The sequence below is a fragment of the Drosophila pseudoobscura genome, chromosome 2 (genome assembly GCF_009870125.1).
Source record: "Drosophila pseudoobscura strain MV-25-SWS-2005 chromosome 2, UCI_Dpse_MV25, whole genome shotgun sequence".
Classification (NCBI taxonomy): Eukaryota; Metazoa; Arthropoda; class Insecta; order Diptera; family Drosophilidae; genus Drosophila; species Drosophila pseudoobscura.
This window is the reverse complement of record NC_046679.1, coordinates 9159460-9180649: the sequence shown is the minus strand read 5'-3', so window position 1 is coordinate 9180649 and position 21190 is coordinate 9159460. Positions and strand designations below refer to the sequence as shown.

At 50.8% G+C, this 21190-nt stretch overlaps 2 protein-coding genes across 2 annotated transcripts in view; one reads left to right on the top strand and one right to left on the bottom strand.

Moving 5' to 3' along the window:
- The window catches only part of LOC4801178 (uncharacterized), a 70566-nt gene that overhangs the window by 36665 nt on the left and 12711 nt on the right, over nt 1-21190 (bottom strand). The window lies entirely within an intron of this gene.
- Nucleotides 2-20204, top strand: kl-5 (male fertility factor kl5). Its single transcript, XM_002137234.3, has 19 exons — nt 2-150; nt 212-310; nt 2528-2701; nt 2762-3021; nt 3104-3443; nt 3499-3764; nt 3825-4392; nt 4454-4566; nt 4640-4931; nt 4997-5150; nt 5207-6034; nt 6091-9350; nt 10340-12012; nt 12082-12301; nt 12637-14675; nt 14746-15051; nt 15110-17872; nt 17929-18123; nt 19991-20204. Exons 1-19 carry the CDS (start codon nt 115-117, stop codon nt 20088-20090), a joined length of 13686 nt encoding a protein of 4561 aa, XP_002137270.3. The 5' UTR covers nt 2-114; the 3' UTR covers nt 20091-20204.

Below are 21190 nucleotides of genomic sequence, written 5' to 3'. Positions count from 1 at the left end.
GACTGCAATGAAAAATCACTCATATACATAGGACTCAACTTATTGTTGAGTTTAGTCATATTAATTTTTATTTTGTGAACTACAGAACAGCATTTACAGAGCGACTGCCACAAAATGGCTGATGATGATAAGGATAAGAAAAAGGAAGTGGTGGGTATCCTGATATACGCAAAATCATTGCCCCGATCCCTCATGCAGTCACTCCACACAGATCGACAATCGGCCCGAGTTCTTTTGGAACTATGTGTCCAAGACCATGCGCCTAAAGCTGGAGAAATGGACCAAGCTGATAACCACCAACGAGTACAAGGTAAGCGCTACACCGACTAATTGTTGCCGTGTTGCTGTGTTGCCGTGTTGCTGTGTGGTCTCTCAGGCACATAAACGCATGTCCAGTCGGTGGAAATGGTTACATTTCTCCGAATGAATAGAACAGATGGGTTTTCGCCTCGGTGGGTTGTGCATGGCTGAAAAATAAATGTATGTGTTAATGGTCGGGGGAAAAGGTCTCGTGCAACAGATCCTTGCTGCGAATATTCAGGGCCTTTTCAGCGCCTGCGGTTCATTTGACGCCATGCGGCCCTTGTGGCATATTTGCTTTGATTTTGGCGCATTTACAGTTTGCATAATTTTCCTTGGCTGCCGCCCTTTTAGAATTCATAATTTGAAAAATTATGCACCAGGTGACGGTTGTGGTGGTGGTGGCCTTGGGGAACCTTTTGTTTGGTGTACCTTTTTTTTGTTGGCCCGGCCCCTTTTCGCATTTGAATTGCTCGGAAATGTTGGCCCTTTTGTTGGCGTTGGTGCTCTTTTAATTGTTGCAAATATTATTTTTATTTCGGGTGTTGACAAGCACGCAATTAGCGTCCGCACAGTGACTGCCTCGTTTGACCGCGTTTGTTTAAAGATTTTCAGTGCGTGCCACCTGGAAACGGTCAAATGGCCAAAAACTAACTTCAATTTTCAGTTAACGACCAAACAGGCGCAGGCAGGAGGCAGTCGGCAGCCGTATGTACAGCGTCCAAATATTTTCACAATTTAAATTCTAGTGCAGTGCCAGGAAGGATAGTGGGTGGTGCAGGCTCGGGAAAGCGGCTAAGCAGATTGCCAGCCTAACTGACTTTGGGGCCGCGGCCGGCAGTTTGACAATTTTTCGCCATGCGCGCTCAAATATGCCGCAAACGCAGCTGAGGCCCGAAACTCGCTTCGACCCTTCATTTGTTTATGTCCCACCTTCATGGCGGAGAGGACCTCCGTCAACGAACATCCTATATCGTATATTCCACTATAAAGGCCCACCGCCCAACCATTGTCCACTGGCCAAAATGCTGCGACGTGGGTGCCTCTGCCTCTGTGTTTTTGCGCGTGTGGGTGCACGCTTCGTTGGCCATTTGGACAAAACTTATTAGACACAAGTGTATTTAGCCCATATGCGTGTGCCCCGTCCGTCTCTGGACATTCCTCCCTCGCTTTATAGGCTTATGTAACTAACTGCGGGCCAGTCGTCTCCGGGCGGACTGAGATATACAACACACAACGAGAAAAAGAGACCATTTTCTTTGATTGAGTTTTTGTTTCGAGTATTTCATACACATTTGATATTCCAGTATAACACCGAGGGAATAAAAGGATTTGTGCATCGGTAGAGATATGTTCTTTTAATTTTTCGACAAGGGTTTGACCAATATTTAATATCAAAGTACCTGTAATGGCCGCCAAATCGCATGGAAATTTGCAATATTTACGAAATATTTTGGAACACTCAAAAGTTAATTTCTGCTTTTTCCGAGTGCACGCATCTACATACATTTATCAATCGGATGCCCCGCAGCATTGCCGTTCTCGATGGCGATGTGCAGTTGAACAGAAATAATATTTTGCTGCCATTGTCGAACGGTACAGTGTCGTTTGTCCGGTCCGCCTGGCTCCGGGCTCCGGGCTCGTCTCCAGTGGCGACTATGGGAGCCTGGAGTAGGATAGTGGGATAGTGGGATAGTAGGATAGTAGGAGCAGGGCGGTGGACCGGCAACTGTGCGACGTTGCCGCACAATTCCTTTGTAATTAGATAACGTAACAGAGGCATCAACATGGCGACCGCAGCACTTCCGCTCCCGCTGCACGTAGCAGGGAAGTATTCAGTATTGTGTGGGGGGATTTTGGAGGCCAGGAGGCGTTTACAGGATGCCTAGCTAGGCACTTTTGCCACGCCCCAAAGGCCGCCCCCAATGCACTCGATGGGCACTGCACACATTTTCCATGCACATTTTCTGATTATTTTGCAAAATCGCAACATTTACCGCTGTCCTGCTGTCCTGCCCCTCCTCCTCCACCTCCTCCTCCTGCTGTCGTTGGCAGTATAATTAGCCACAGTCCCAGCCTGCAACGCGACCCTACACGAAGAGAGTGTGAGAGAGACACCAGTGTGGCACGCCTGCCCACAATCCCCTTGTCGACTTTGTCCAATTTCCCCCAATGTGCACACTCGAATGGTTTTTAAGCGATGCGTTCGCAAATTCCTCTTCGACAGGATCTGATAATGGAGTTCCTGAACGATCCGAAAAAGCATCGCCTGATATTTACCATCAATTCGGGCGGACAGCTGTATCCCACCTACAACTTTCCGGTGAAGCCGCGCTCCAAGGTGGCCTACTTCATACGGAATTATACGCCCCTGACCCTGACCGAGGAGAATATGCTTAACGTGAGTTTTTCCTACATTTTCTAGAGAATTAACCGATAACCGATTTCCATTGTCTCTTAGTCCCTGATGATTGGCGATCTGCTGCCCAATCCATTGGCCAATCTATCAGTGCTGTGCGATGAGGTTTTCTTTCCGCTGCTGAACAACGTCGTCAATCAGGTGGGATGGACCAGTGTGATTGCCAACGACATGAAGACGGAGTCCCAGGAGATGCGCAATGGCATTGCCCAGATGAAGGGACTGGTCATCAATCGGACAATATTCCCCCTGCCCATTTGTATGGATGAGGTCATGGAAGCCGCACCGTCCATCGCCGCTGGGTTCGTGACGCAAATTGCTCTTTTGATTACGCCTCGTCAGAGTTGCCCTTTCGCTCCTTTTTTTCTGTCTCTTTCCCTGCAGGAACATTTCTGTGGTTGATTCCGTGATGAAGCATTCACTCGAATTCATGGTTGTCAAATGGCTCGATTCGGTGGAGGATCTGGTCAATATCCAGCCTGGTGAAAAGATATACTCGAAGGAACAGTTTCCACTGCCGGAGTCTATTTTTGCCTTCTGGGAATCACGTCTGGATAATCTGGAAAATCTGGCTGATCAGTTGGGCGATGCGCGCATCAAAACGATTGGCTTTGTCCTCGAGAAAATCCAATCAATCTTTGAACAGTCCTATCGCCGAATAGTGGAGCTCGTCCTCGAGGCACTGGCCGAAGCCAGGGACATAACGAAATGCCTAGCATCCCTGGTAAGAGAAAGATTTACTAAAAAGTCGGAAGGTATCAAACTAATTTCCATTACAGAAAAAGAAAATGGACAAGTTTGAGGCGAATGATATGGATGACAATAGATCCGAGATCCGTCCGCTGATGCTGACGGTGGGTCTGGTGTGGGGACACTCACGGTACTTTCACACTCTCGACAATATGACGCTGTTCTTCAACGCCTTCCACAACTCCCTGATTGAGTGCGCCATACGCACCATAGAGCCCGACTCTTTGTTTCAGGGCGACATAGACGAGGCGTATAAAAAGATATCTACGAATATTCAGCATTTGGAGTATTACAAGTGGGTTTCTGTTCACATTGTGGGACGAATTCCCAATACCTCACCTCCTTTCAACTGCAGATCCATCTACAAAGAGTGCCGCAACTCTCTGAAAAAGTTCAAAATAGGCACCACCTTCAACTCCCAGGACTGGACATGGCATCCCGAGAAAATCTTTACCCGATTGGATGCGTTCATCGACCGCCTGGAGGTACTGAAGGAGATGTTCAACACGGGCCGCGACTTCATCAAGCTGGAGAAGATTGTGATGGGCGGCCTCAAGGGACGGCAAATCACTGCTGCACTCGAGAAAATCCTGGACGAATTCAACACTAACTACCGCGAGTGGACCAACATACAGTACAACCCATTGGATCCGAACGCTGAGGGCTCGCAATTCGAAGAGGATCGCTTGAGTTTTAAGGAAAAAACGGATACTTTGGAGCGCATGATAGCGTTTCAGTTTGAGAAAGCCCTCGAGGACACACATGACCTGCTGCTGGGCGGTATGCTGTTAATGCGGCCCATCATCAAGGCGCACATGGACCCCTTCATGCACGTCATAGTGGATGATTTCGAGGAAGAGATCATGAATGTAAAAGAGGACTTTAATGAGTTCAAGGGCATATACATAATGAAGGGCGTGGATGTAAATATATCTTAATGGAAATACATTTTTCATTATCTAAAGTTTCGGTTTGTTTCCACAGGAACTTCCCACCGATGATTGTTTCCCAAAAGTTTCCGGTGCTGTGTCATTTCTCAAGAAACTGAGATATCGCATAACCGCCATGAATAAAGAGCATGAAATGTACGAGTATCCGTAAGTATTTTAGCCAGGGTTTCCAGTAGAATATCACCCTTATTATATATTTTTTCCTCACCTTTTCCTGCAGACTTTTCGAAAACGAACGCGGTGCCAATGTCATGGAGATCTACAATCTAATGCTGAATGAAATCGATGAGTTTATTCAGCAAATATTAGACAAATGGATGGTGGAATGCTGGCAGGGCATTCAAGAAGATATTGCTCTGAACCTGCTGCTGAAGGACGAGGAGGGGCTGATCAGTGTTAATTTTACCGATAGACTGAAGATAGCCCTAAAAGACATCAAAGTGCTGCGATTGCTCGGCTGTGAGATGACCCCACAACTGATGAATTTCTTCAGCCGCGAAGAGCAGCTCTGGGTGGGCAAAATTAATAATGAATTATTGGATTTTTACAAGTGCTAATTATCCCATTTCCTCCGCAGCAAGCCCGCATTAAGCTGATGCGCATTGCCGAGTGGTACAACGACACCAATGAGCGTGCCCATCCCACTGAAAAAGGACTGATTGCCGCAGAAATGTCCATGATTGAGCAGCAAATGGCCCCAATGATTGAATCTATAACATGGAATGAATTCAGTAAGTCGCATCAGAAAAAATCCCGCTAGCAGATACTTAATCTGTACTTTCGATAGGTCAAAGATTCATCGTGATGATCTTCAAAATGGTCAAGTATCTGCACGATCGTCTGGTGGCCGCTCAGGAAAATCTGCAGGCCATAAAGGATAGCATACGCTCCTGGGGCAAGGTGCCGCTCTTCCAGCGGAGAGATCTCAATCCACGCCTGCTGCTCCACACAGACCCACGGGAGCCCATCCTGGAGGAGCGTGCGATGTTGGCATCCATTACCCAGCGACTCATCGACCTGCTCATGTACGTCAATCTGAAGCTGTTCTTCGACATTCCACGGCGCTACAGCCTGCCGCCTGGGGAGCACGGCGAAGAGGAGGACGACGGTGATGGCATTTGGCCGCCGCTGGTCAGTCTGTCCGTGATGACCACGGTGCAGGTTAAGAAGAAACATGACGGCGAGGAGGAGGAGGATGAAGAGGAGGTCGAAGAAGAGCAGTCGGAGAGTGAGCAGGAGGTCATCACTCCGTTCCATCGCTACGAGCTCCTCAAAGGCGTCAGCGAAGAGGAGCGTCAGCTGTTCCGCGAATACGAGTTATACGTCGACACCATTATTGCGGAGAGTCTGCTGGATGCCGTTATCACAAGCACCACATACCTTCGTATGGAGGTCGAGAATCGCTATGAGAACAACTCTCCCATCTTTGAGATATTCATGGAGCTGCAGGAGCCGAATGTTGTCTACTTTCTTAGCCTGGATCTGTCCTCCAAATCGGGATTTTCGGTCTTTGTGGACACGATATTGGGCAACATTACCGATCAGATGCGTCTCCTATATCGCGTGGCCCAGGATCCACCAGAGATCACAGGGGAGGACCCAATGAACTTCTTGGGTGAGTCCAAGATTGATTGATTCAAATTCATAATCTTAATCTTGAATCTTCCATAGATGAGTTGGACGACAAGCAAGACCTGGATAAGCAAATCAGTGATATAACCAACAAAGTCAAGATAGCCCTTCAGGCTATTCGCGTCCATGGCAAAGGATATATGGAGTACTCCTACCTCTGGATATGGAACAGACAGAACTATCTCATGGAGGTGAAGAAGTACGGCCGCAACCTCACGCTGGACGAACGCGACGCGGAGGCTGAGATGGAGGGCAGCTCGGGTGTCGCTCCTTTGGGCACGGACTTCCCACCGCTCTCTGTGTACAAGGAACAGCTGGATAAGTTCATAGCGTTGCAGGATCAAGTACGCACTTGGGACACCTATGAGGACTTTTTCGTGTTCTTGCGCCTGAATATGGGGGGCTTCAAGACGTCGGTGCTCAATCTAGTGGGTCAGTGGATCAGTCTCTTCAAGATGGATCTCATCAATCGCGTCAAGGACTCGCTCAAGGAGCTGCAGGACTTTGTGGACGAGGCAAATATAGTGCTCAAGGTGGAACTGCAAAAAGACGACTTCGAAGGCCTGATCAAGATCCTTTCCGTCCTGAATCAAATCAACGAGAAACAGTTTATCTACGACTCGATGTTTGAGCCCCTCAAGGAGATCATCGATCTGCTGAAGCAATACAACTACGAGTTCAAGGACACTGAACTGGCACAAATCAACGAGCTGCCAGATGCCTGGATGAAGGTCAAGCGTCTGGCGGCCACCACAAAGCAGCTGATCGCCCCCATCCAGAGCTACCAGGTGGATCTGATCGAGAAGCGCATTATGCTCTGCGACAATATGGCCAACACCTATCGCAAGAAGTTCGTGCTGAAGAAGTTCTTCAACGTCCCATGTCCCAATTGCTACGATTTGATCGATCAGGCCGACTTGGAGATCGTTGCCCTGGAGGAGCGGCAAAAGAGTCTCGCGGAATCGGCTGTTCTGTTCGAGCTGCAGGGTCCAGACCCAGCCAAGATCGAGCTGTGTCGCAACGATCTGAAACTGGTGAAGATCATGTGGGACTTTGCCATCACCATTCAGTCGACGATCAACGACTGGCAGAAGACCCCGTGGAAGAAGATCGACATAGAGACCATGGACCAGGAGTGCAAAAAGTTTGGCCGCGAGCTGCGTGGCCTCGACAAGACCATGCGCACCTGGGAGCCGTTTATCTTCATGGAGGCTTCGCTTAAGAATCTTATGACTTCTCTCAGGGCCGTCACAGAGCTGCAGAACCCTGCGATTCGCGACCGTCATTGGATCGAACTGATGCAAACGACTAAGGTGAAGTTCAGCATGGACGACTCCACAACGTTGAAGAATCTCATCGACCTCAATCTTCACGAGTACGAGGAGGATGTGAAGAACATCGTGGACAAGTCCGTCAAGGAGATGGCCATGGAGAAGCAGCTGCGCGACATAGCCACTGCCTGGGCAACCATGGAGTTTGGCAACGAGATACACGAGCGCACTGGCCTGAAGCTGCTCAAGGCATCCGAGGAGATGATCGAGATGCTGGAGGATCATCAGGGGCAGCTGCAGAACATGGCCTCCTCCAAGTACATTGCCTTCTTTGAGACCGAAGTCCGCTCCTGGCAGCAGAAGCTCTCCAATGCGGACCAGATCATTGGCTCCTGGTTCGAGGTGCAGCGCAAGTGGCAGTACCTGGAGAGCATATTCATTGGCTCTGAGGATATACGCTCCCAGCTGCCGGAGGACTCAAAGCGCTTCGACTACATAGACAAGGAGTTCAAGGCGCTGCTGGCCCAAATGAATTCCGATCGCAATGTGGTACGTTCCACAAACCGTTCCGGCAGCAAGCTCTACGAACATCTCGAGGGTCTGCTGAAGATGCTCCTCCTCTGTGAGAAGGCATTGAACGACTACCTGGAGACGAAGCGTTTGGCCTATCCGCGCTTCTATTTCGTGTCCTCTGCCGACTTGCTGGACATTCTGTCGAATGGCAACAATCCTGCCGCAGTGTCCCGCCATCTCACCAAGCTATACGATTCACTGGGCAAGCTCAACCTCATTTCTGGGTCTAAGAATGCCGCCGGCATGGTGGCCAAGGAGCTGGAGGAGTACGTGCCGTTCCTGGACAACTGCGATTGCAGCGGCAAGGTCGAGGTATGGCTGAATCGTGTCACCGACAAAATGCGCGACACGCTGCGGGATCAGCTAAAACGATCCCTCACCACCTACGACCACAAGCCACGTCATGTCTGGATCTTCGAGTGGCCCGCCCAACCGGCCCTGGTCGGCACACAAATTATGTGGACGACGGAGACAAACGATGCCTTTGCCAAGGTTCAGCAGCGCTACGAAAACGCCCTCAAGGACTACAACAAGAAGCAGGTGAATCAGCTGAATAATCTGATTATGCTCCTGCTGGGCGACCTCACGGCTGCCGAGCGCCAAAAGGTCATGACAGTGTGCACCATCGATGTGCACAGTCGTGATGTGGTGTCCACGATCATTGCCAAAAAGGTCGAAGTGCAGACGGCCTTCCAGTGGCAGAGCCAGCTGCGTCATCGATGGGATAACAAAATCGACGACTGCTTTGCCAACATCTGCGATGCACAGTTCCGCTACGACTACGAATATCTCGGGAACACGCCGCGTCTGGTGATCACACCGCTCACGGATCGCTGCTACATCACGCTGACCCAATCCCTGCATCTGGTGATGGGTGGCGCCCCGGCTGGGCCCGCTGGAACGGGAAAAACAGAAACCACCAAAGATCTGGGACGAGCATTGGGCATGATGGTGTACGTCTTCAACTGCTCCGAACAGATGGACTACAAATCGATTGGCAACATCCACAAGGGCCTGGCCCAGACGGGCGCCTGGGGCTGTTTCGACGAGTTCAACCGCATCTCCGTGGAAGTACTCTCCGTGGTGGCTGTGCAGGTCAAGTGCATACAGGATGCCATCAAGGCGAAGAAGCAGACATTCAGCTTCCTCGGCGAGCACATATCGCTGCGTAACACCGTGGGCGTGTTTATAACCATGAATCCTGGATATGCGGGTCGAGCGGAGCTGCCCGAGAACCTGAAGGCACTGTATCGACCCTGTGCGATGGTGGTGCCCGATTTTGCACTGATTAGTGAAATCATGTTGGTGGCCGAGGGCTTCCAGGAGGCACGTCTGCTGGCACGCAAATTTATCACCCTCTATACGCTGTGCAAGGAGCTGCTCTCGAAACAGGACCATTACGATTGGGGTCTGCGTGCCATCAAGTCGGTGCTGGTCGTTGCCGGTGCCCTGCGGGTGAGTCCTCGTCTAACCCGAAACCTAACCCACTCGTTTACTCGTTCACTCTTTCTCTCGCTCTCACTCGATTCTGGGAGCCATAATTAGCTGCGCCAGTAAAGTGGGAGAATGACCTACAATAAGATTTAGTGTGCTCTCATGCAACTAAACTTAATATTTCACGTACATTTAACCTACGGTACGGGTACCGGTATGGGTTAGGGGTTAGGGGTACGGGTTTAAATGTCGTAATTTTCCCATTGGCAGCAGTCGCTCCTCCACTTCGCTCCTTCGAGGCACTGCACGAATGTTTTACTGTTCCCCAAAGTTTGTCTCAATTACGTGCGTGCCAGACTGCCAGTCAGGACGCTGTTCATCCGCTCAGTGGTGGCCGAGAGCCGAATATTAAGACTGTAGCGCATTTCTCAGCGAGCGATGCGACCCGCAAACCTCGCATCCCGTTTGTCATTGGCAACTTTTTAATTAAAAGTTTCATCCGAGTAATGGGATATTTGCACTGCGAAATGCTACGAGAACCACGGACCACGGACTACGACTACAACAACGATACGTACCTCCCACAGATACTTGTGTGCAATATTTGTGGGTGTCGCTATCACTATCGCCCATCGGCCATCGTCGCCTTGGCTTGCCTTGCCTTGCCTTGCCTTGGCTTGCCTTTTCCTTTGGCTCCTTTCCTTCATTTGCTACAAGTATCTAATTGCCAAAAGGATTTGCAAAACTTCGACCTTATATAACGGACTGGGACTGACCTCCCTATCCCTCTCTCTCACGCCTCATTCTTCCGCTCTTGTTGGTGTTTTTAGCCCCGGCAAACTTTTTGGCCAGCAATTGCCAAAACTATGCCCAAAACGCACAGGCTACGGCAGGGCTACGGCTACGTGAGTCCGGGCTAATGAGCTGCAAAAGTCACGCGCACAATTAGTTGGGCAAAGATTTTAATTAAGGGTCACATCGATTTCTTTTCCCCTGTATCTCCCCTTTAGCGCGACGATCGCCAGCGGCCGGAGGATCAGGTGCTGATGCGAGCCCTGCGTGATTTTAATATCCCGAAAATTGTCACCGACGATGTGCCCGTATTCATGGGTCTAATTGGTGACCTGTTTCCGGCCCTGGATGTGCCGCGAAAGCGTATCATGGAATTTGAGGCCGTCATCAAGCGATCGGCCCTTGACCTGAAACTGCAGCCCGAGGATGGATTCATCTTGAAGATCGTTCAGCTGGAGGAGCTGTTCGCCGTGCGCCACTCTGTGTTCATTATTGGCTTTGCCGGAACGGGAAAATCTGAAGTGTGGAAAACGCTGAACAAAACGTACCAGAACCAGAAGCGAAAGCCCCACTACAACGACCTCAATCCCAAGGCGGTGACCAATGACGAGCTGTTCGGCATCGTCAATCCAGCCACGCGCGAATGGAAGGACGGTCTGTTCTCGATTCTGATGCGCGACCAGGCCAATCTCGGAGGCACGGGACCCAAGTGGATTGTGCTCGACGGAGACATTGATCCCATGTGGATCGAGAGTCTCAATACGGTGATGGATGACAATAAAGTGCTCACGCTGGCGAGTAACGAGCGCATTGCTTTGACCAAGGAGATGAGACTGCTCTTCGAGATCGCTTCGCTGCGAACCGCTACGCCGGCCACCGTATCGAGGGCTGGCATTCTGTACATCAATCCGCAGGACTTGGGCTGGACACCGTTCATCCAGTCGTGGCTGGGAACCCGCACCAATGCCAGCGAGGTGGCCACACTCAATGTGCTGTTCGACAAGTATGTGCCGCCGCTGCTGGACATCTTCCGGAATCGACTCAAGTCCATCACACCCATCTCGGATATTGCGCGGCTGCAGATGACCTGCTTCCTGCTGGACAGCATGCTGACGCCACAGAATGTGCCCAACGATTGCCCCAAGGACTGGTACGAGATCTACTTTGTGTTCAGCATCGTGTGGGGCTTTGGGTCTTCGCTGTTCCAGGACCAGATCATCGACTGGCGCAACGAGTTCAGCAAGTGGTTCCTCAACGAGTACAAGGCCGTCAAGTTCCCGTCATCGGGGAATATATTCTCGTTCTACATTGACAACGAGACCAAGAAGTTCTTGCCGTGGACCAATCTGGTGCCAGAGTTCGAGTTGGATATGGATATGCCGCTGCAATCCAATTTGGTAAACACAAATGAGACCACACGTCTGCGATTCTTCATGGACACCCTGATCGAGGCTGATCACCCGTTGATGCTGATCGGACCGCCTGGCTCTGGGAAGACCATCCTGATGAATGCCAAGCTGAATGCCTTGCCCACCGAGAAATATGCGGTGACGAATGTCCCATTCAACTTTTACACCACTTCGGAGATGCTGCAGCGCATCCTGGAGAAGCCGCTCGAGAAGAAGGCCGGACGCAACTATGGTCCCATTGGCAACAAGCGTATGATCTACTTTGTCGATGACATGAACATGCCCGAGGTGGACAAGTACTTTACCGTCCAGCCGCACACGCTGATCCGGCAGTTCATGGACTATCACCATTGGTACGATCGCCAGAAGATGACTCTGAAGGACATACACAAATGTAATTTCGTGGCTTGCATGAATCCCTCGGCGGGTTCCTTCACCATCGATCCACGACTGCAGCGACACTTCTGTTCCTTTGCTGTGAAGTGAGTCACGAGACAGATTACTCAGATTATTTGTTCAATTGATTGATTTTTCCTCCTCCTGCCACCCAGTCCACCCAGCCCGGACGCCTTGTTCCACATCCTCAATTCGATACTCTCTCAACATTTAAACAACCCCGCCCAGAAGTTCGACAAGACCGTCGTCCGACTGTGCGAGAGCATGGTCACAACGGCCATTACGCTGCATCAGAAGGTGGCGGCCACATTCCTTCCCACCGCCATTAAGTTCCATTACAATTTCAATCTACGGGATATAGCCAATATATTTACGGTGAGTTTTTGTATAGAAGACTGCAGGAAAACATGTTGCATGAGGCACTAAAAAGCACCAGAGAGCGCGAGTGGGGTTCTCTCTAAGCTTGCTCTCTGTTCTTCAATGAATTGGTCAGCTGAGTCGGTCCGCAGAATCCAATAACAAAATAGATTGGATCTTGATATTTTATAGTCTCTGATAGAAAGAAATTCCTTTCACGCGAAGACAAATATGCATTCAAATTTACATTCTTATTCAATTTCGTTTTGAATGATTTTATAGACATCCTTAGTCGTTAAAAAGGATATAATTGCAGCTGTTAAATTAATATTAATATCTGTTCTTTCCTCCAGGGTATTCTGTATGCCAACAACGAGACCTGTCCAAATTTCAATTACATGATCCGCCTGTGGGTGCACGAATGCTATCGGGTCTATGGCGATAAGCTGGTGGACTACACGGACATTGGAAACTTCAAGAAGATCGTCGCTGATTGCGTGCGTAAGGGCATCGAGGGAATTAGTGAGGAGGTGATTTATTCACAGCCGCAAATTTACTGTCACTTTGCCAAGGGATTGACGGATATCAAGTACATGCCCATACCGGGCTGGGAGAGGCTTAAGGCACTGCTGGAGGAGGCCCAGGATCGCTATAACGACTATGTGGGTGCCATGAACCTGGTGCTGTTCGACGATGCCATGTCGCACGTGTGTCGCATAAGTCGCATTGTAGAGTCCTCCAGAGGATATGCCCTGCTGATTGGCGTCGGCGGTTCGGGCAAGCAATCCCTCACTCGTTTGGCGGCATTCATCTCATCGCTGGACGTGTTTCAGGTGCAACTGACAAAGGACTACAGTGTCAATGACTTGAAGGTGAACATAGCAGGTCTGTATGCGAAAGCTGGCGTCAAAAGCACAGCCTGCTGCTTCCTGATGACTGACTCCGAGGTGGCGCGCGAGCAGTTCCTTGTGCTGGTCAACGATCTGCTGGCATCCGGGGACATTCACGAGCTCTTCCCCGACGACGAGGTGGAGAACATTGTGAATGCCGTGCGCAACGAGGTGAAACAGCTGGGTATCGTGGACAGCAAAGAAAACTGCTGGAAGTACTTCATCGAGAAGGTTCGCAGTCTGTTGAAGGTGGTGCTCTGCTTCTCGCCTGTGGGGGCCACGTTGCGAGTGCGATCCCGAAAGTTCCCAGCTCTGGTGAACTGCACCACCATTGATTGGTTCCACGAGTGGCCGCAGCAGGCCCTCGAGTCGGTGTCCTTGCGGTTCCTATCCGAGATAACGGTGCTGCCCAAGGAACTCGCCTTTCCGGTGTCCAAGTTTATGGCCTATGTCCACAAGACGGTCAACGATATATCCCAGGTTTATTTGGCCAACGCCAAGCGCTACAACTACACGACACCCAAGTCCTTCCTCGAGCTAATTGCTCTCTTCTCGAAGCTGCTGCACGAGAAGGTGAAGGCCAATCTGGATCGCCGCATTCGTCTGGAAAACGGCCTCATCAAGCTGGCAAGTTGCACCAAAGAAGTGGATGCCCTGCAGGATGTCCTCAAGGTACAGGAGGTCGAGCTGAAGATCAAGAACCAGGACGCCGACAACCTGATTGTAGTGGTCGGCACAGAGAACGAAAAGGTGTCCAAGGAGCGAGCGTTCGCCACCAAAGAGGAGAAGAATGTGCGGCAAATCGAAGAGGATGTCACGGCCAAGGCCAAGCTCTGCGAAGAGGATTTCCTGAAGGCACAGCCAGCCCTGCTTGCCGCCCAGGAGGCGCTCAACACCCTCAACAAGAACAATCTGACGGAATTGAAGTCCTTTGGCTCTCCCCCAGATGCTGTGGTGAGTGTCTGCGGCGCCGTCTTGGTGCTTTTCGCCAGCAAGGGCAAGATACCCAAGGATCGCAGCTGGAAAGCGTGCCGTGTCATCATGGGCAATGTGGACAAGTTCCTCGACAATCTCATCAACTACGACAAGAAGCACATTCATCCGGACGTCATCAAGGCCCTGCAGCCATACATTAACGATCCAGATTTCAATCCAGAAAAGATCATATCCAAGTCCTCGGCTGCCGCCGGTCTCTGTTCGTGGGTCATCAACATAAATCGCTTCTACGACGTGTACTTGATAGTGGAGCCCAAGGAGCGGGCCTTGTTGGAGTCGGAGAAGGAGCTGCAGGATGCCCGCGACAAGCTAACGGCCCTGAACAAACGCCTCACCGAATTGGAGGAGCAGCTGAATGTCCTGCAAATGGAGTACGACGAAGCCCTGGGCGAGAAGCAAAAGTGCCAGGATGAGGCCGACAAAACGGCCTTTACCATCGATATTGCCAATCGCTTGATTGGAGGCCTGGCCAATGAGAAGGTCCGCTGGACAGAGTCCGTCAAGAGGTAACACCAATTGCAGCAACAAAAATTACATTTAATCGATTTCATTTAATGATCTTTCCGCCGCAAATAGCTTGACATCTGGCATCCGACAACTTCCTGGAGATATTCTGATAATTTCGTGCTTCATTTCGTATGTGGGTTGCTTCACCCGCGCCTATCGCACCGAGCTCCAGGAGAAGATGTGGGCGCCAGCCTTCAAGAACAGTGAGCCACCCATTCCATCGACGGACGGTGTCGATCCCTTTGACATGATCTGCGATGATGCCCAAATTGCCGAATGGAACAATCAGGGACTGCCAAGCGATCGCATGTCGGCCGAAAACGCCGCAATCCTTGTGCAATCGGAGCGCTATCCGCTCATGATCGATCCGCAGCTGTAAGTAGCAGACTACCCCTAAGGAACATTTTTCACCTCATAAAACTCTGATCCACAGTCAGGGCATCAAATGGGTGAAGTCCAAGTACGGTGCTGGTCTAGTCGTCCTGCGACTCACACAGCGGGGATATCTCGATCAGGTGGAGAAGGCTGTTAGCAATGGCAGTGTTCTTCTGATAGAGAACATTGGCGAGAATGTGGATCCCGTGCTCAATCCGCTTCTGGGACGACAGCTGATTAAAAAGGGCACCATTCTGAAGATCGGTGATCGTGAGATCGACTTCAATCCAAAGTTCCGACTGATTCTGCACACAAAGCTGGCCAATCCCCATTACAAGCCTGAAATGCAGGCTCAGACGACACTGATCAACTTCACGGTGACCCGCGACGGACTCGAGGATCAGCTGTTGGCGGAAGTCGTGAAGGTGGAACGCCCCGATCTGGAGTCCATGCGCACACGACTCACCCAGCAACAGAATCACTTTAAGATCACACTGAAGTTCCTCGAAGATGATCTCCTGGCCCGCCTGTCATCCGCTGGCGATAATGTGCTGGAGGATGTGACTTTGGTGATGAATCTGGAGAAGACCAAAAAGACGGCCGACGAAATCGAGATCAAGGTGGCCGAAGCAAAGATCACTGGTGTCCAGATCGATTCGGCTCGTGAGGCATATCGCCCGGCTGCGGAGCGTGCCTCCATCATCTACTTCATTCTGAATGACCTGTTCAAGATCAATCCCATCTACCAGTTCTCCCTGAAGGCCTTCACCGTGGTCTTCAACAATGCCATGCTGAAGGCCACGCCCGCCGAAAAGCTCAAGGATCGAGTGGAGAACCTTATCGACTCGATAACCTACTGCACCTACGTGTACACATCCCGAGGCCTGTTCGAGCAGGACAAGCTCATATTCCTCACCCAAATGTGCATCCAGATCCTAGTGACGGCCGGCGAGGTGGAGCCCATTGAGCTGGACTTTCTGCTGCGATTCCCGTACATGCCCAATCAAACATCCAACTTTCCCTGGATGACGAATCTCGGCTGGGGCGGCATACGGGCGTTGAACAATCTGCCAGCGTTCAAGGGTCTGGAGAAGGATATTGAGGGCTCCCACAAGCGCTGGAAGAAGTTTGTCGACTCGGAGAGTCCTGAGAACGAAAAGTTCCCCGGCGAATGGAAGGGAAAATCGGCCATTCAGAGATTGTGTATTATGCGCTGCATTCGTCCTGATCGCATGTCCTATGCGATGCAAACGTTTATCGACGAGAAGCTCGGCTCCAAATACATAGATGCGCGATCCGTGGAGTTTGCCAGGACCTTTGAGGAGTCCAGCCCCGAGACGCACATGTTCTTTGTACTCTCGCCAGGCGTGGATCCACTGAAGGATGTGGAGAAACTTGGGAAAACTCTTGGTTTCAGCTTCGATCACGAGAATTTCCACAGCGTTTCGCTCGGCCAGGGTCAGGAGATCGTGGCCGAGAATGCCATTGAGACGGCCTCGCAGAACGGCCACTGGGTCATCTTGCAGAACATTCATTTGGTGGCCCGCTGGCTGCCCAGCCTGGAGAAGAAAATGGAGTCCTCGCTGAACAATGCCCACGAGAACTACCGACTCTTCCTAAGCGCCGAGCCCGCTGGCGATCCACTGATGCACATTCTACCACAGGGCATCCTAGAGTCGGCCATAAAGATAACCAATGAACCGCCCACGGGGATGATGGCCAATATCCACAAGGCCCTGGACAACTTCAGCGATGAAACCCTGGAGATGTGCTCCAAGGAAACAGAGTTCAAGGCCGTTCTCTTCTCGCTGTGCTACTTCCATGCCGTCGTCGCCGAGCGCCGCAAGTTCGGGCCGCAGGGCTGGAACCGTAGCTATCCCTTCAACGTGGGAGACCTGACCATCTCCGTGTATGTGCTGTACAATTATTTGGAGGCCAACACCCGTGTGCCGTGGGAGGATCTGCGCTACCTGTTCGGCGAGATCATGTACGGTGGCCACATCACAGACGACTGGGACAGACGCCTGTGCCGCACCTATCTGGAGGAGTTCATGCAGCCGGAGCTGATCGACGGCGAGCTGGAGTACTGTCCGGGCTTCCCGGCACCGGGCATTCTCAAGTATGCCGGCTATCATCAGTACATCGATGACAATCTGCCATCGGAGAGTCCCTCTTTGTATGGCCTGCACTCGAATGCCGAGATTGGATTCCTCACCACCGTCTCGGAACGTCTCTTCCGCATTGTGTTCGAGCTGCAGCCGCGCATGTCCAGCGGCGGAAGCGGTGGCGGCGAGTCCGTCTCCCAGGAGGACATCACCAAGGGCATCATTGAGGATCTGCTGGACAAGATACCCACACCGTTCAATATCCTGGAGCTCATGGGTCGCGTGGAGGACCGCAATCCGTACATAATTGTGGCCTTCCAGGAGTGCGAACGCATGAACATGCTGATGGCCGAACTCCGGCGATCCCTCAACGAGATCGATCTGGGCCTCAAGGGCGAGCTGACGATCTCGTCGCTTATGGAGGACCTCATGCTGTGCCTATACATGGATCAGGTGCCCGAGCAGTGGACCAAGCTGGCCTATCCCAGCTTGCTGGGTCTTCAGTCCTGGTTCAGCGATCTCATGTTGCGTCTACGCGAGCTGGAGGGCTGGGTGGCCGACTTCCGGCTGCCCTCGTCCATTTGGCTGGCGGGCTTCTTCAATCCCCAGTCACTGCTGACCGCCATTATGCAGCAGACGGCGCGCAAGAACGAGTGGCCCCTCGATCGCATGTGCCTCAATTGTGATGTGACGAAGAAGTTTAAGGAGGAGTTCACGTAAGCGAATCTACCTGATCCACTGATCGAGCAAGGGTTTGAGTGCCTCTCCACAGCTCTGCTCCACGCGAAGGTGCCTATGTGAATGGCCTGTTTATGGAGGGTGCTCGATGGGACATGAAAATGGGCACCATCACCGATGCCTTCAACAAGGAACTGTTCCCGGCCATGCCCGTCATCTACATCAAGGCTGTCACCCAGGACAAGCAGGAAACGAAGAATATATACGAATGTCCAGTCTATAAAATTCGGTATGTCCCCCTACCTCTAACCACAAACGATGGGCCCGGCCCACTCCCACTCCTCTATTCACTGCTCAGTGTCCATCTCTAATCGCCGCCGGATGTCCGCATAGAAATTTGCCTCCATTGTTTTTGTGTGTTTCTGCTGCCGGACTCTCGTTATATTTGTCGCTGGGTTTTTTTCGGGGGACGGGGGATTACAGGGGAATCTGGGGTATTCTTTTTTGTTCGAGAGTAGAGCTTTGTTGTTGTCAGCATTCGCTTTCAATTTCCTCATCCACTCGAACTATCATCCTTCCGCTGACTTGTCGTCATGGTTGCTCATTCATGGCCATTTTCGCAGTGTCTGCGTTCGTCGTCCTCGCTCCGCTCCGCTCTCTGGTTAGGGGGGCTCTCTGCTTCTCCGGTCAATCGTCAATCGTCAGCAGGGCCGCCTGTCCGTGTGTCAATCAATTGTGAATTGTTTATTGAATGTTGTCGTTGGACTGCACACAATGCCACTAACAGTCCCGTCCAGTCCAGACCAGTTGTTGGCACTGGATCTGGCATTGCCTTCGTTTGGTTTTTCCTTTCTAGCCATCATCATCATTTTTTTTTTTCTTTTTGTTTCAACTCTTGGCAGTGGGGGAAATCGGCGGGGACTTACGGCTGGGACGACTGGCTACTAACATTGTTTACACTGTCAAACGCTCTATTTTCTATTTAGCTTTTTGTCCAGATTGTACAGATGGAAACGGCGGGGGGTTTGTCTCCTTTTCTATTTGCACGCTGATCGATTTGTTCTTCAGTCTGGGCACGGGCATTGGGCCTTTCATTGAGTGATTTGACCGGGGGGAGTGTCCCTTGTTATACCCTTTAAAAGAAGCCTAGTCCATCCCATCTAGGTTTAATCTGCTCACAAGTACGTTCCAAATCGGAATAGGATCGTTGATTTGTATATCCATAAAATACTATCCATAAAATTGATGTAAACTGCTAATATCTAAGCACTCTATCAGATAAGAACGATTGACCTTTAAGGGTATCAAAAGCCGTTTTGCCATCATTCCTTTCATGTTTTAAATAGATACTGCAGCCCAATGGTCTCATAAATTTTGCCCAAATGGAAATGGCCTTCGTTCGTAATGAAATAGTGTTGACTTTTCTCATACACACACACTCATTCATTGAATCGCGAGTCCTTAACAAATGCAAGAGATTGCTTTTAAACGAGAACGACGCCATGCAGTCTGGTGCCCAGCCTCGCCGTGGTCTCCGCTGGCAGCCATGTGATGATTTGTTCGCACATAATGAAACTCATCAGCAGCTATCGAGCACGAGTATATCCAGGCAGGCAGTCGGGAGACGGGAGTCGGGAGTCCTGGCAGTCAGGGCTAAAGGGTTTATCCATAAAGTACTACAAGTTGTGCGCCCAGCGAGGCAGCCAAGATCGACGCTTGGCATAAATTCAAAAAGCGGCAGCGGCAGCGGCAGCAGCAGCACGACTGCCACTTGCAGGGGAAAAGCATAGTAAAAGCATTTTACAGTTTCATTTTTCATGGCTCAGCGCCGTCCCCATGTCCGATGTCCGATGTCCGCTGTCTGCTGTCTGATGTCCGCTTGCTGCCCGGCTTTTGTGCGATTTACTTAATTTGAAGTATGCCGGGTCCAGGGCTGGGTCCGGGTGCCGGGTGCCGAGGCCATCGAGCAATTCCTTTTAAAATCAATTTGAGGTTTATTTTTCTTGCGGCTTTCTTCTGGCCTGGCCTGGCCTGGCCGCTGCCATTCTGTCCCCATCGATTCCATTTGGCTTCCTTCGTTTTCTTTTCAATGTTTGACTTGGACTGTCACACTATTTATGCACATCCCTACATCCTTATATTCTTGCTCTTTGCAGACTCCGAGGACCCACTTTCGTTTGGACATTTAATCTGAAGAGCAAGGAGAAAGCCAGCAAATGGACCCTGGCCGGCGTTTGTCTCCTGCTGCAGACGTAAGAGTCTCCACCAACCAGCAGTCCCAGCAGCCTATTCCCCCGGCAAAGTAAACTATGTAAAATAATCTGCGTTATTGTTAAATTATATTTCTATATATTAAATTGATGGATCAAATGTGCGTGTAAGCACCAGGGGTAAGGGGGAAGAGTAAGGTTTAAGCTGAGGGCAAACAGCTTGTGCAAATTCATTAACAACAGAGCCCGTCCTCATTCGAAAAGAACCATTCCATTCCATCCCAGCACAGATTTCAACCGCCACAGAAGGAAGCCCGCAACAGTTGCGGTTGCCTCTGGAAAATGAGGGCAATGCATTTGCCCCGAGGGCCCCAGAGAGTTCCCAATCCAAAGCAGCGGGTTGCCAAGCCCTTGTTTTTGATGTGACGCTGATATTTAAAAGTGGAGTTCACATCAAAGTTACACAACGAACGGTCCGTCCCCATCCAACTCATCATCATCATCATCATGAACAGCAGCAAGCAGGCCACCACACAAAAATGGGGTATACATAGGATCGTACATATAGCAGGGTGACTATATTAGCAGCATTACCCAATGGTTTTCGTATGAAGGTGTCCAAAATCTAACCGCTCGTTGGTTGGGGAAAACACTTTAGTTTAGTTTCCCATGCAGGATAAGCTACTTCTGAGGGCATGCCTACCAAATTATTTCAAATCCTTCAGTGGAAAGAGCAAATCTTCAAGGACCGAGGCAGGGCATCCTTCGGGTCGGTTCGAGTGGCATCTGGGGCAAGTGTTCCTGCCTCTATCCATGTGCAGTACTTGCAGTAATTGCGTAGCATTTTAACTGTGCTGCACTCATAGCCTGCTACTGCCACTGCCACTGCCACTGGTACTGCCACTGGTACTGGTTTTGGCTTTGTTGCTGCGGGGGCTTTTCGCAGCTGCAGCTGCAACTGCAACTGGAATTGCAACTGCAACGAGTTGCTGTTTGCTGCTCTTACTTGACACATGTCAGTCAGTCACTCAAAGCGCTTGACTTTCGAGTGAGAGCAGCCAGGCGATGCGGCAGGCGACTGGGATTTGGATTTGGATTGGGATCCGAGCTGAGATCGAGATTACGATTGCGAGGAGAGTGTGAAGC

Excerpts from the sequence above, each read along its gene's own strand:
- kl-5 (XM_002137234.3), top strand. The coding sequence starts at position 115 with ATGGCTGATGATGATAAGGATAAGAAAAAGGAAGTG. Across the intron at positions 2,702-2,761 it reads CCGAGGAGAATATGCTTAAC|TCCCTGATGATTGGCGATCT; the intron begins GTGAGTTTTTCC and ends ATTGTCTCTTAG. Across the intron at positions 12,302-12,636 it reads ATATAGCCAATATATTTACG|GGTATTCTGTATGCCAACAA; the intron begins GTGAGTTTTTGT and ends TCTTTCCTCCAG.